The sequence below is a fragment of the Sceloporus undulatus genome, chromosome 4, assembly GCF_019175285.1.
Source record: "Sceloporus undulatus isolate JIND9_A2432 ecotype Alabama chromosome 4, SceUnd_v1.1, whole genome shotgun sequence".
Lineage (NCBI taxonomy): Eukaryota > Metazoa > Chordata > Lepidosauria > Squamata > Phrynosomatidae > Sceloporus > Sceloporus undulatus.
In genome coordinates, this window is record NC_056525.1 from 39,027,831 (window position 1) to 39,042,299 (window position 14,469).

Sequence of the window (14,469 nt, forward strand, 5' to 3'; positions counted from 1 at the left end):
TATAAGGAGGGCCGACTGTATTGGCTTACCAAGAGAACTTTGGTATAATTACCTCAATATATTTCTCAATTTTCCTCCAACAAATTTGATGCAAACCTGTAAAAAAAATTATCATGGTACAGTCGGCTTTCAGTATCCACGAGGGATCCATTCAGATATCCAGACTCCAGATGGTTGAATCTGTGGATGGCAAGTCTGCAGATACTGAGGGCCAACTGTATTTTATTTACTGTATTTATTTAATGTATTTTCATTTGCACAATCATGTATATTCATATTTTAACATTTCATAAGGAAATAACATCATTCAAGTTAGTACAATTTTATTTAAGTAAATTCAGTATTGTTCTGGACTGCAGCCAGCACACATAAACAATGCTGATAAGGATGTCTCAGACAGGTAATTAGCAAGCACTGGAACCAGTCCACAAACCTTGCAAGGAGTCAGAGTTAAAGAGCAATCCGAAAGCCAGAGCCAAAGTTAGGAAAACAGAGGTCATCGTAGTCAATCCAGTCCAGGGTCAGGGCAGCAGAAGGTAGCAAGAGTCCAGTCGGTTCCAAGGTCAAGAGTCAAGGCAACAAGGAGTCAGGATACACGGAGCCAGTGCCGGCAGCAATCACACCAAAGGATCATACAATAAACTCTGGCACTGAGTTGGTGTCTCTCTGCTCATTAAGTAAGGGAAACTCTCCCCCGTGCCACCTGAGGCTGATTTGCTAATTGCCTCTCTGCAATCCTCCTGGATCTATGCCTGCAAGCACTCTCAGCCCTTCTTTGCTTGAAGGAAGACACGTCCAGGCATGATTCCTCCCCAGCATCACCACTAGGCTGTTGCACCACAAGAGGAATCCCACCAGCACTAGGACCTGGCTGATCCTCCTCCTCTAGGCCTGGGAGATCAGGGCTGGACTCTGGCAAAGCAGGATTAACACCTGGTGTAGCCTCAACTATCTCTTGCACTGGAGCAGGACCAGCACCTGGTGTAGCCTCAATTACCTCCTGCTCTGCAAGAGCCCCATCCTCCTCCTCCAAGACCTGATCTTGGCTGGCCATGACAAGTACTGTATTCAACTCGATGCATGTGTAAATTTTTCACATAAAATGTTGGGGAAGAAGAGGGATCAGAGCCTCCAAGTTTCATGCCCCCCCCCCCCCCCCCCCGAGCAACTCTTAACACTCCCTCAAGGGTCCTGTCTCATAGTTTGAAAACCACTAGTGTAATGTTTTCCCTTACTGGTCACACAGAATCCCCACTCTTCATTTAAATTTCCCTTTGATTTCTCCGATCTTGTGAAAGAGGTCTCTTGTTCTTCTTTTTTTATTGTCATCTTCTATTTGTATCCATTGATTATTACAGATGTTATCCTTTGTTCTGTTCCCAAGTCACTGAACAGTTGCAGTCAGGGCAATGACACTATTACAGTTGACTCTCCATATCCATGGATTCTTTATCCATGGATTCAACCATCCATGGCTTGAAAATATATTTTGAAATATATAAATTCCAGAAAGCAAACATTGATTTTGCCATTTTATATAAGGGACATCTTTTTACTATGCCATTGTATTTAATGGTTTACAAACCAACGAAGCAAATCCAGCAAATGCTTCGCTCAGCCAAGGACCAGAGAGACCCTCTCACACTCACAGGAGTTTACTGCATACCATGCAGCTGCGGACGAGTCTACATAGGGACCACCTAACGCAGTGTGCAAACAAGAATCAAGGAACACAAGAGGCACTGCAGACTGGGCCAGCCAGAAAAATCAGCAGTAGCAGAACATGCCACAAACCAACCTGGGCATAAAATACTGTTTGAAAACACTGAAATTCTGGACCATGCCAACCACTGCCATGTCAGGATGCACAGGGAAGCCATTGAAATCCACAAACATCTGGATAATTTCAACCAGAAAGAAGAAACCCTTAAAGTGAACAAAATTTGGCCACCAGTCCTGAGGAATAGCAAAATAAGGACTCAGCAAATGCAAATGGGAAACCACTCAGAGTCAGTGGCTTTCCCAGCAGATAATGATCACCAATTAGCAGACAGTCATCCTCTTTTGCATTAGCCTCCCAGCCTGAGGTCTGCCATCAGCACAGAACAATACACATGCAAATCACTCCTGCATTCCCAGGCTCACACAGTATATATATATATCCACTTTTTCCAGGCAAGCATTCTCTGAAGATGCCAGCCGCAGATGCTGGTGAAACATCAGGAAGAAACTCTTCTAGAACATGGCCACATAGACCAAAAAACCCACAAAAAACTATTTAATGGGACTTGAGCATCCACGGATTTTGGTATCCCCAGGGTGGGGGCTGGAACCCAACCCCAGCAGAAATGAAGGACCCACAGTATTTTTGCTTCTCATATGTCCATAACTGCTGGAAGAATTTCATCTGTCATCCATTGAGACTTCTCTCTCATTTAGGCTGCAAATAGTGTTTTTTTGGACTCCTCCCTGCCAGTGTCCCAGACATCAGTCCAGAATCCTTTTCAGTTCTAACTCTAAGGGCCTAAACTGACAGCCCTTTGTGTGCCAGATCAGGACTTCAGCAATCGTGGTCCAGATCTGGTGTTTTTCCAGCCCCATGCCTCTCCTTTTGGAGCCGGAAAAAGGGCACCTTTGCCGCTGCAGTGGCACTTTCTGACGATCCTTTTGGCATGTGTCATCTGAACGCCATGCCAAAGGAGCACCGTAATGCTGCCCATTATTCAATTTCCCATTCACCACCACCACTCCCCTCTCCTTTTGTGTCGTGTCTTCTTAGATTGTAAGCCTGAGGGCAGGGAACCGTCTAACTAAAAGATTGTATGTACAGCGCTGTGTAAATTTACAGCGCTTTATAAATAAAAGTTAATAATAATAATAATAATAATAATAATAATAATGATAATAGTCAATCTTGACTAATTTCTTGATCCCAGGCTCAGTTTTCCTACAATCGTTGTCTTTGCAATTAGCAAATAGCTGGACTTGAATTAGTGTGTCTACCCTTGGTGAAATTCACAAGTGGATTTAGGCTAGGGATATATAAGCTGGATAATAGTCCAAAACCTGTTGTATTTTCTACAGACAACATGTTGATGGCTAGGATAGCTGAACTTAATGTTCATTGACCTTTGTCATTTTATCTTCCTCTCCAGTTTAAAAAGCAAAAACTACTAATAGAATTGGATAAATATGCACCTGATGCGACTGAGCTTATCCAGACTCCAATGGAAATGTATTATATTCCTCTCAAAGTAGCACTATTGTAAGTATTGTCTGTAGAAGATGCAAGTCTTCTAATGCACAGAATATTTATTGTTACTATTCATGTTTGTTTAGATCCAGGGAGTTCTCTACTGGTGCAGTTCTGTGCATACATCAGGGCTTTTGTGTCCCAGCTTTTCTGTTGCATATCCACATATTCCTTCTCACCAAATGTTATTGTGAAAAGATGCCTCCTCAAAAAGCTTGGGATGTGGATTGCAGGTGTATAAATGTAGATGGAAAATGGGGACCACTGAATACACAGTTAGAAGAAGCACCTTGCATTCATGCAAGAATCTCCCTGGATCCTTCCCATTGCTTCTTACATAATTATAATCATGAGCAAGAATGTCCTTGTCGAAAACTCACAAAACAGTTCTACCATTTTGTGTGGTGAGGCTCAGTATCATATCTGAAGTCCTATTTAATTAGGCAAAAGAAAGGGAAGAGCAGCATTTAGGCTGCTTAGCTTCCTCCTTATCTTTGTTCTTTTCTTCTTTCTAATGAACTTCTACCTATTGGAACCAGATTTGCTTTGCAGTGAGTTTCTTTGACTTGAATGGATCCTGAATATCTCAGAATTGGCCTTCGAATCTGATGCAGATCCATAGTGGGAGTTAGCCAAAAAACAAAAGCAAATTTCAAGCACAGATTGTCTCTTTTTGCATCCACAATATCCTTTCTTAGTCCCAGTAATATACTGTCATAGTAAATATTAACTCAAAATTTCACTTAATGACATAAATCTAGCCATGATTACTTTGATTAGAGTGTAAATATATTGCGGTGTCAAGCTCTTGATTAAGAAGCTGTATTATAAAAAATTTAAATTGTGGGTGGGGGGAATATTCTGTGAGGAATAATGAGAGTTTGTCTTGCCATCTCTGAATTACTTTAACTTAGAAGTAGGCAACTGGGAAAAGGGGGGGGGGATAATTTCCTTACTCCACAAATATAAAATTATTTATATTTCTCTGATCCACCTGCCTCCCTTGTTTCTAAGTTGCCTCAGACCTCTTGTCACTCAGCACCTAAAATCGTCATTAGGCAAAGTGATAGGTGGGTGGACTATCTAAGTCCCAGAAAGCTCACATTATAACAATGAAATCCTCTGCATTTCTATTAGTTTGTTACTCCAGTTGAGTTAAGCAAGACTTACTCTTCAACATTAGGATATGATTCAGGAATGGGAAATTTACTCTTCCAGTTGTTGGTGGATTGCAGTTACCATCAGCTCTAGCCAGCTCATAGCCAGTGGTGAGAAATAATGGGAGTTGGAGTCTGACAGGATCTTCTAAATGGTAACACTGGTGTATAGGTTTGCATTCTTGAAAAGTCGAGATTAGAAAATGGGGGGAGGACAGGAATAAAATTAGTTTTAAAAAAATCACTCTATCTTCAAACTCATGTTCTTTAGTTTTATTGCACATAATTGGTTTGGCAGCTACAAACCTAGTTAATCCTCCTTCCCTGAATCTCCATCTCCACGTTCACCAAGCCCATCCTCTGTCAAATCAGTTTTTTAATACAGCAGACAGCATCCCCTTCTACAGAATAAGATTGTGTTTAAATGTACTACTTCTCCTCTGATATTTCCCTTTCCTTCTTCAACTGTGTAATTAAGATTTGCTGTGCTGGGAAATAAAGAGATTTGTTTGCAAGAGTGAAACTCACCTTGGCAGTTCCCCAAAGATTCCATTTCAATTTAGAGTCTTGGATGATAAGGCATGTACATCCCAGACTTAAAAAATAAATGACAGAATTGGTACTGCTTGCCATTCGTTATTCCTCAGCTTCTGTTGTAAAGTTATTCTATATTGGATCATTAACGGACAAGGAACTTGATAAAGTAACGTGAAAAAAAGACAAGCAAGATGTGATGGGGAAGCAAGCGATAGGTGTGAGCAAGTACTTAGGGCCTGTATTTGCTGGAGATGAGAATTACAGTAATGGCGAATTCTGAAGGCTTCGTAGGTGAGGTGGGTCTAAAGAGAAATGTGAAGGAAAAGGGAGAGAGAGAATGTGCACACAACATACAGGTTTTCTGAAACTTTAACTCTGGGTATCTTTTCTTTTTCAGCTATCTTTTAAACCCATACACTGTGATGTCTTGTGTTGCAAAGTCCACTTGTGCTATCAACAATACTGTAATTGCATTCTTCATTTTGGCAACAATAAAAGGTAATGTACTTGGAAAATATACATATCTCTGCTTTATTTCCCATAACAATTTATCTATGTAACATGTGAGCATAAAAAGGTTTGCAACTGAAGTTTCAGGTCAATGAGATCAAATATGTTTGTGGCTCTCAAAGTCTATTGGCTCTGCAGTAGTTTTCAAGTGGTCACTGTGATCTCAGTGTACAAATAAGTAGGAAATTTGGAAGGCCTTTTCTGGACCTAAACTACCTTTTTCCACATTGTTTGAGGTGTTCATCACTGTTGTCTTGAAATTCAGCCACAAAAGAAGAACATTTTGTTCTGCAGAGAAAAAATACACGGAAAGCAGCCCACAATTCAGCAAAGTACAAGATCATTACATCCAGTGTAATGTAATTGTTGTGTTGTTTCTATTAGCTACTTCTAATATCCAGACTGATGTTTCTGTCAAAATACTGGATGATTCTGAAGGCTGTGCTATCTTAAATATTCCAGTTAAAAGCATTGGCCTGAATTCAACTTCATACTAGTAACAATTTGCTAGTGTTGATGGGGCTTTCTCTCCCTCCTTCCTGCTGCCATTTGCACAGCCTTAAAACCTGTTTGAGAGGGATTTCCAGCCTACCGGAGTATCTTATGGGGAGACTGTTGGGGAGAGGAAGAAAATCCACCATTGTTACTCACGATTCCAGTGACAGAAACATTTACAATCAGAAGAACATCCTTTAAGAATTCCAGGCATTTTTAAAAAGTATGAATATCTGGCACATGATGATTTAGATACATACAGCATATCCATTATGTGTGCACTGAAATATAGGAACAGTTTTAATACCTGACAGATAATTTCATATTTAATGACATGACTTAGCAACACATTTTAAAATATAAATTGTGCTGATACTTTTTTATTTATTTCATTAATTTTATTTAAAATATTACTGCAACATTACCTTTTCATTATGGGCTCATCTGGTCTTGCTGTGAAGTTGTTTGTTTGAACTGTAATTTTTGAAAAATTTAAGCACTGCCTTGAACATATTCAGAACTGCGGTCACATCCATGCCACAAGTTCATTTGCTATTAGATTACACCTGTTTACTGAATTCAAGAAGGAAAATAGCCTTTTTCTGTAAGTAGAGAGTTTTACTGACATTAACGATGCTGTGTTCACTGTTGGACCTGGGCTGTAGCATATATGAACTGTGAAATGCAAGTATGCATAAAATATACATTCTTCCAATTGAGAACCACTGTCCAGACACACCATTAATTTATATTTCTGCCCAGAATAGGCACTGAAGATTTACTGCCCTGAGTATTTAAGTACATTTAATGCCTGGAGATTATTATATCTTTTGTGTTGGCCAAAAAAGTATCTTTTAAAATCCAGTTTAGATATGCAACATCTTATAATTACTATATGTTATACTGATAATATTTTCCTGTTTTGCAGGCAGTGCCTTCCTAAGTGCTATATTTCTGGCCTTAGCAACATACCAGTCCCTGTACCCTCTCACTTTGTTTGCACCAGCCCTTCTGTATTTATTGCAGGTAAATATTCTAGAGAAGAAAAAGCTGCCTTCAATTTCATATCACCAGCAAACAAAAAGACTAACAAATATGGATTGATAGATACTGCAGTGGCAGGTCTATTAGCAGTTTGCAACTGTCAGCTGGTAGTCAGATGGTTAGAATCAGAAAGCAGCCTGCAAATTGCTCACAGGCCATCTTTGCTGAAGCACAGCATTCTCCTTGTCTTTTGTCATCAACATCATTGAGCAAATTGTGAAACACTAGCCTTTTACTTCTGCTGATCTAACTCAAGTTAGGGGAGAATTGATGACTGGCCTGTCCTTTGGAATCATCTAAGCTGAAGGAAAAACTGTATTTTGACAAAGATTTGGTTTTGCTTGCCTCTTTGAGAAACAGGCAAGTTGTGGTTATTGAAAGCATCTGATTTCTCCCTATGTGAATGTTGACCTGAGTCCTTCAGGAAGTCAAATGCTGATGGGATCATTAATTATTCATGTATCATATATCCCTGTAAGAAACAGCAAATTAGCTTCTCAGAGGGCAGAGATCCAGGGATTGATATTAACAACAGAGCAGCCATAACTTAGTCCTGCAGAAGACTGGTCCATTCCACTGTTAACTTGTAATTCCCAGGTGCTAAGGATTTCACACTGACGTCTGTTACTGAAATACAAGTGCTTTCTGAATTATGAATCCACTTCCATAAGAATTTTAAATACTTCACTATAAAGATTTTTCTTGAGGTTAGCTGATTTTTGCAGAATGTAATGAGGGGAAGAAAGGACCTTAGATATCATCCTGAGTTCCTTGAAAGAAAGGTGGGTCTTTGTCCACATAGTGATAAAAAGCAAATCAGTAGGCATAAGAAAGATGTAAAGATAGGTGGGTGTAGCCTTATTTTATCCCTCTTCTAGGAATTAAAAGGTAAGCTAGAGCGATGATGTATATCCATAGTTTGCTCTGCTGTGATGTAAAGTTACCACTTCTACTATGTTATTGTCAGTGTTTTGCACTTGGTTACTGGCTTCAGTTACTTAGATGGAGGTTTCCGCAGCACATTTTCTAAAGCAAATTTTCACTTTTCCTGAAAATGCACAAGCAGACTGATGTTTTAAAGTTACAGTTTTAACAGTTTTTCTTGGACATTGTTCCTACTGATTTCAGTGGGACTCCTTAAACATAAGCATGGCTGGCAAGCATCAAGCTGTGTCTGCAGAACAGGTGTCCTTGGCAATACAGTGGGCCTTTGTTATCTGCTGGGGTTTGGTTCCAGGACTCCCCGTGGATAATAAAATCCATGAATGTTCAAGTCCCATTAAATACAATAGAAAAATAAAATGGTGTCTCTTATATAAAATGAAAAATCAAGGTTGGGTGTTTGGAATTTATACTTTTTTTGAATACAGTATTTTCAAGCCATGGTTGCTTGAATCCGTGGATAAAAAAATCCATGCATAAGGAGGGCCAACTGTAATTAAACTGCTTGTTAAATGTAAACAGTGTTGTTAAACTTAGGATGCTATTGGTTTATGTCCCCCAACCCCAGCCAAGAATTTTGCCTTTTATTCTTAAACACAACGTGTATGGCTATGATGCAGTGTTGGCAACTGTGAGATAATGTGAAATGTCTTTGGGCTCATAACAAGATTTTTTTAAAGGAAAGAGCTACCTGTCTTTTAACTGCATGGGGGGAATCGTGATTTGTTTGGGTAAAATCTTTTAAATTTTAAAATTAATGTTTTTCTATATTGTCTTATGAATCTTGCCAGACTTGTAAGTTCACATGGTTGTGAAATGATTCAGAAAATGGTTTTTATATTAACTGAAGTAGGATTCATTTTGATAATTTTTTATAAACATTGTGTGCCACAGGTGTTAATGTTTAATAAATTCTTAACAATTTGGGACTGCACACTTTCATGGAACAGTATCAGAATGTCAGTAGTAATTTCTGACTGAACCATATGTGAATCACATTTGGATACTACGTTAGTTTGTTTATTCTTTAGCTGTGTCAAATAAATAATTCTGTTGTCACAACCTGAAATGTTGTCACAACGTGTTGTCACAAAATCTCAACTGCTGGTAAGGTCAGATCTTAAATTTTGGTATTTCTGTTCAGCCAGAACCTCCTTGGAGTGGTAACAGTGCAATCTTGACTGAAGGATAATTAGACATAAGTCTCTTCTACTAACAGAAATTTCCTTTTGCTAAAAGAACTTTTTTCTGCTGGCTGATGTCAGAGAATTTCTGGTGGAACTGCTCTGCAGGCAATGATCTGCAGAGAAGGAGCTACATGAGACAGAAGTCATGTTATATCAGATCCAGGTCTCCTGCAGTCCAGAGACATAGCCCAATAGTAGCACAAGGATAGGCCAGGACGATCGTAATCCGAAGTAATTTTCAACCCATCCATCCACCCCCACCCCCGAATAGTAATGGTTTGGATTGAGTATAGCTTCAGTGCACCTAGTGTTGATTGAGCTGGCACTTAGTTGTCTTGACAATTTATTAAACTCTAGTCTAGGGTGTCAGTACCAGCTCATCTATCCATCATTCTGACACAGCAATACAAGACTTTGACAAGCCAACAACTTTCTTTGAGTGCCCTCACCTTATTTATACATAAAGAAATGTTTTAATAGCACCTTTCCTTGTGTGACAGTCCGTAAACTTAACCAAGTTATTCTGCATTTTAGTCCTGTTTCCACGCAGCAGGTTCCCGATGTCTCTGATTTTGAATTTGTTTTCTGTTTGCTTGTCCTGAATCCAGTTCTTGCCCTGCCATTCTTCTATCATTTGTTTATTTCAGTTGAACTCCCCCTTTCTCCCAAAGGGGAACCCAAGACAGTTCCCAGAGTCAATTAAAAAACCTTCACAAGAAAAATTTTAAAATAATTAAAATCACCACATAACATACATACAGATGTTTAAAAAGATAAATAAAAATTCTAATAAGAGGCTCTCATTAAAAGTCCACTTTAAAAAAAAGATATTTACCTGCTGGTGAAGGGAAAGCAAAGAGGGGGCTACCATAGCCTCCTGCAGCAGAGAGTTCCAGAGGAATATTCATCAATACAGTTGTTCTTCTGCTATTGTCTTCTCTACACAGCTGCTCTGCACTGAATGCCTTATGTCTCCAGCTCATCTTATTTAGCTTCACACATAATTTCAAATCTTCCTATTTTTGGATCCTCCAGCTTGTGTAATTTCACATTTAGATCCTTGAGTGGAGTGATGAATGAAAATTGCAAGTACCTGTGGTTGCCGGTATTCTAACAGTTCTTGTCTGTAGCTTTTTATCCCATGTTTTGCAATAAAATATTTGAAGGATACTTGCTACCATACTATGTGCAATGTAACCTGTATGACAAATTTCTGTAAAACTACACAACCACTAAATATAACTATAAATGAATAGAAATATGACCTTTATATAGTATTTTAAAGTGTCCAGAATGGTTGGAACACATTACCTCTGTGAGATAGATCAGTACAGTTATTCCCATATTGCATACAGGGACTGAGGATAAAAGAGTTCTTGTAAGAATTATGTACTGGTGACTTCCTAATTCATAGTTCTGCCCCTTGTTTATTCAGTACACTAGTTTCCAGGATTTTAGTATGTATACCTCACTTAACATAGCATTCTTTGATTTCTTATAACAATATCAGACGTAAAGGGCTATGTCATAAAAATGAAGGCCTCAAATGATTTTTTGTTGCCAGTGAAATTATGAGTTAATTTCAGAAACTTATTTGATGTTTCTTTCCTGTAGCGGCAGTTCATACCAGTGAAAATGAAAAACAAAGACTTCTGGCTTTATACCATGCAGTATACAGGGCTCTATTTGGGAAGTATGGTGGTGATTATTTGCCTCTCATTCTTCCTTCTCAACTCTTGGGATTTTATTCCATCTGTTTATGGTTTCATGTGAGTAGCACTTATTTCTCTGCACTGGTTCTGTTCTGCTTATAAATCAGTTGTCTCTTTCCTAAACTGTTAGTTCATAATACAAAACCAGACAATAATTAAAATAAACCAAATCAGGCTCTCTGTTGTTAACAAGTACATGCTCACGTAAAACAGAAGCGTAGATACATTTGTGTACCAATTATCTAGAGCTATGTTGACATTTTACATATGAAATGCACACAGTGCTGGTTGAAATGGATATAATGGTGGTTTTGTGGATCGACAGAAAGTGCAGCCTGTAACTCAGAACAATCTTAGTACCTTTTCAGAAAAAGGATTATTACAAAAAAGGAGTATGTTCATCTGATGGGATATTTTATTATAGAGTCAGAGTTTGAACTGCATTATCTCTTTGGTGCCTTTGTATTCTCACATGCTTCTAGTCAGTGGCTTCCGCAGCAATGGTGATGTTGAAATAGGAGTTAAAATGATACCCGTTATTGTTCCAAGTCGTTGTCACTAATTCTGTATGATTGTGCTGTAGCAATTGGCATAGTTGACATCTGGCTTGCAGGTAATCACAATCCCTGGAACAATGTCTTGGATCATGTATATAGGTTAGACATGACAAAAATGTGTTACAGGCTAGCAAAGGAAATGCAACAAGAAACTCCAAGATATAGTTCTGTAAAAACTCTGCAAACAGAGCTTATTGCAACTGAGGTAAATTTTAAGACTTTAATATTTTGCTGATGAGAAAAACAATGTCAAATGTTCAATCCCCTAAACTAGTTTTGTATTTGGCATGTTTCCTTTCCATATACTTGGAGATATAGTAGCTTAGTTGTTATCCTTATGCTCATTCTCTTTCTGTGTAATATTTTAAGTTATATATCTGCATTAAAATGTAAACAGACCATTCCCTTCCCTTCTTTTGGAATGTTGCTATAACCTACAATAAATACTGTGACATACAGTGCAGGCTGCAATCCTTGTGTCAGTTACTTGGAGCCTGGTTTTACTTTGATTTACTGAATTTGTGACCAAGATTTTTGTCCTTGCTCCTTAAAATACTTTGAGGATAAAATATGCCAAGAGCCATAAAGTTTCCAGATATTTTCAATCTGAATGTAAAGTGCAGAGATGGATTCACTTAAATGAAAAGTGTCCCACAAGCAACATTTCTCTTCTTGATAGTTAACTGTTTTTTATCAGTTCTACTTTTCATTAATGGTTTTTATATTTACCTAATAACAAGGCAATACTGTACTGTCTGTTCCTTGGATTTGCTGTTGAGACCAATAGATGGCACTGTTTGGAGTTGGATTTGAGCTGTAAATGCCTTACTGGGAAAGGGAACTAAAAAATTAGAGTAACTGAAAATTCACTACCTCTGTATACCTTGGGAACAGTTTGGCTTTTTTTACACGATATTCTTTACCATTTTTGAGTCTTCAGTATGATCATTCAGTACAGTAATTGTGATATTCCTTTGTCAATTCCAGACTTTCTGTTCCAGACCTGACACCCAATGTTGGCCTCTTCTGGTACTTTTTTGCTGAAATGTTTGAGCACTTCAGCCTCTTTTTTGTATGCGTCTTTCAGATCAATGTCTTCTTCTACACCATTCCCTTGGCAGTGAAACTAAAGTAAGTAAATTATTTATTCAATGCTGTGTGTAGAGTGAAAGCTCCAAAGAGCAGAAACAGAAAACGCATGTTCATTGTTTTTAGTAGCTGTGACCTCCTTTTTTTTAAAAAAAATGTAATATTTCTGTGTCCTAAAAATATAACCACTGTTGATTCCAACTGGGAGGAAAAACAGCCACACGTTTTATCATATACAGAATATAACCAAGCTGGATTTCCTGTGGTGTGCTATTATATAACGAAGCTGGGTGTCCTGTGATATACCATTATATATCTGCTTGATCCTTCCAAGCAGCACTTGTTATTTTGCCACTTTTGACCAAAGGGAAAAGCTGTTCCTCAACTGAGCAGTTTCATTAGCTTCTCTACGTTGTGTTACATCCAAAAAATAGTGTGGGCTATTTCTGTTCTGATACAACACATTATATGGGACACAGAAATGGAAAAAATATAATACATATATTGGGACAGTTTTTGTCCTTGTTGCTTTTTGTACATAATCTCCTCAAACCCTGAAACTGTATGTGACGGGTAGCTGAAACTTGGTAACATTGGTTAAAACTCTTCAGGTGACCAGAAAAAGACTACCTCTTAGGTTCCATTCTAGCTGAATTCTACAATAAATCTGAGATTCTAAAATGTCCCATCTCTTAGGATGAAGTCTAAACAGACAGTTTCATGACCAGCTGTCACTCATAACTGACTTCAGGTCATGCTGTCAAAGGGTATCTATTCTGGCATAACAAGAGGATATTTTAGGAAGTATAATTATTGAGCCTGTTTGCCTACAGACTATAAAGCATTGATTCCACATAGAGTATAATTATCACTGTGCAGTCTTATTGTATTGAAGTCGGGATGGTTGTATAAGGATAGAAATAGTGGCAATGCTGTCTATTCAGGGAATTGGGATTCAGCCTGTATTAGATGGGGTTACACTCCCACTGAAGTCTCAGGCTAAGAGGTGTGCTCCTGGATTCCTCTCTGAGCCTGGATGCCCAGGTTTCAGCAGTGACCAGGAGTGCATTTGCATAGCTAAAACTTGTGCACCAGCTGTGGCCATTCCATGAGATGCCAGATCTGGCTACGGTAACACATGCCTTGGTTACATCCCATTTGGACTATGGTAATGCGCTCTATGTGGGGCTGCCCTTGGAAACTGTTCAGAAACTGCAGTGGGTGCAAAGTGCTGCAGCCAACCTGTTGATGGAGGCTGGTTATGGGGATCATGTCACTCCCTTGCTGAAACAGCTACACTGGCTACTCGTCCATTTCCGGGCAGAATTCAAGGTGCTGGTTTTGACCTGTAAAGCCCTAAATAGCTTAGGTCCAGACTATCTGAAAGACCGTATCTCTCTATAGAAGCCAGCCCAAGCTTTATAAGTGCGGTTGGTGAGGACTCAGGAAAGAGTCTTCTTGGTGGCTGCTTCCAGACTGTGGACCTCTCTGCCATGGGAGGTCAGGTTGGCCCTCTCCCTGCTCTCTTTCTCCCAGAAGCTGACACATTTTTATTCAGGCAGGCATTTGGTGGGTAGATTTTATTTGAGTAATGTGGTGTGCTGTTTTAATGTTTCATCATCTTTACTGTTTTAAACGATGCAGTTTTTATTTATGTTTTAATGTTAGCAGTATTTAATTTATTTATTTTTAACTTTTCTAATCAATGTTTTAGCTTTATCTTTTTAATATATAGTAACTCGCCTTGAATCCCATTGTGGGAGAAAGGTGGGATATAAATCCAATAAATAAATAAATAAATAAATTTCTGGCTTGCAGTGGCTTTCTAAGGCCTCAGGTAATATTCAGGAATAAAATAACTCTCCTCCATTCATTGACAGGTACTGAAGTTTTCTGAGAAAGGAGGTTTGTCCCATATTTCTGACTATCTCTAAGAAGAGCATGTTGCACCCCCCCACCTGAGCTCTTTTTCTACCTCCCATTTTT

The 14,469-nt window shown here is 38.7% G+C and overlaps 2 protein-coding genes across 3 annotated transcripts in view; one reads left to right on the plus strand and one right to left on the minus strand.

Annotated features, from left to right (window-relative positions):
• The window catches only part of ITCH (itchy E3 ubiquitin protein ligase), a 603,853-nt gene that overhangs the window by 422,035 nt on the left and 167,349 nt on the right, over window positions 1-14,469 (minus strand). The gene's annotated exons all lie outside the window — the stretch shown is intronic.
• The window catches only part of PIGU (phosphatidylinositol glycan anchor biosynthesis class U), a 50,744-nt gene that overhangs the window by 16,621 nt on the left and 19,654 nt on the right, over window positions 1-14,469 (plus strand). Inside the window, exons 5-9 of the mRNA XM_042465846.1 lie at window positions 3,156-3,265; window positions 5,345-5,445; window positions 6,881-6,978; window positions 10,740-10,894; window positions 12,382-12,525. Of these exons, the coding sequence (XP_042321780.1) occupies window positions 3,156-3,265; window positions 5,345-5,445; window positions 6,881-6,978; window positions 10,740-10,894; window positions 12,382-12,525 (608 nt within the window). The remainder of the gene's footprint in view (window positions 1-3,155; window positions 3,266-5,344; window positions 5,446-6,880; window positions 6,979-10,739; window positions 10,895-12,381; window positions 12,526-14,469) is intronic.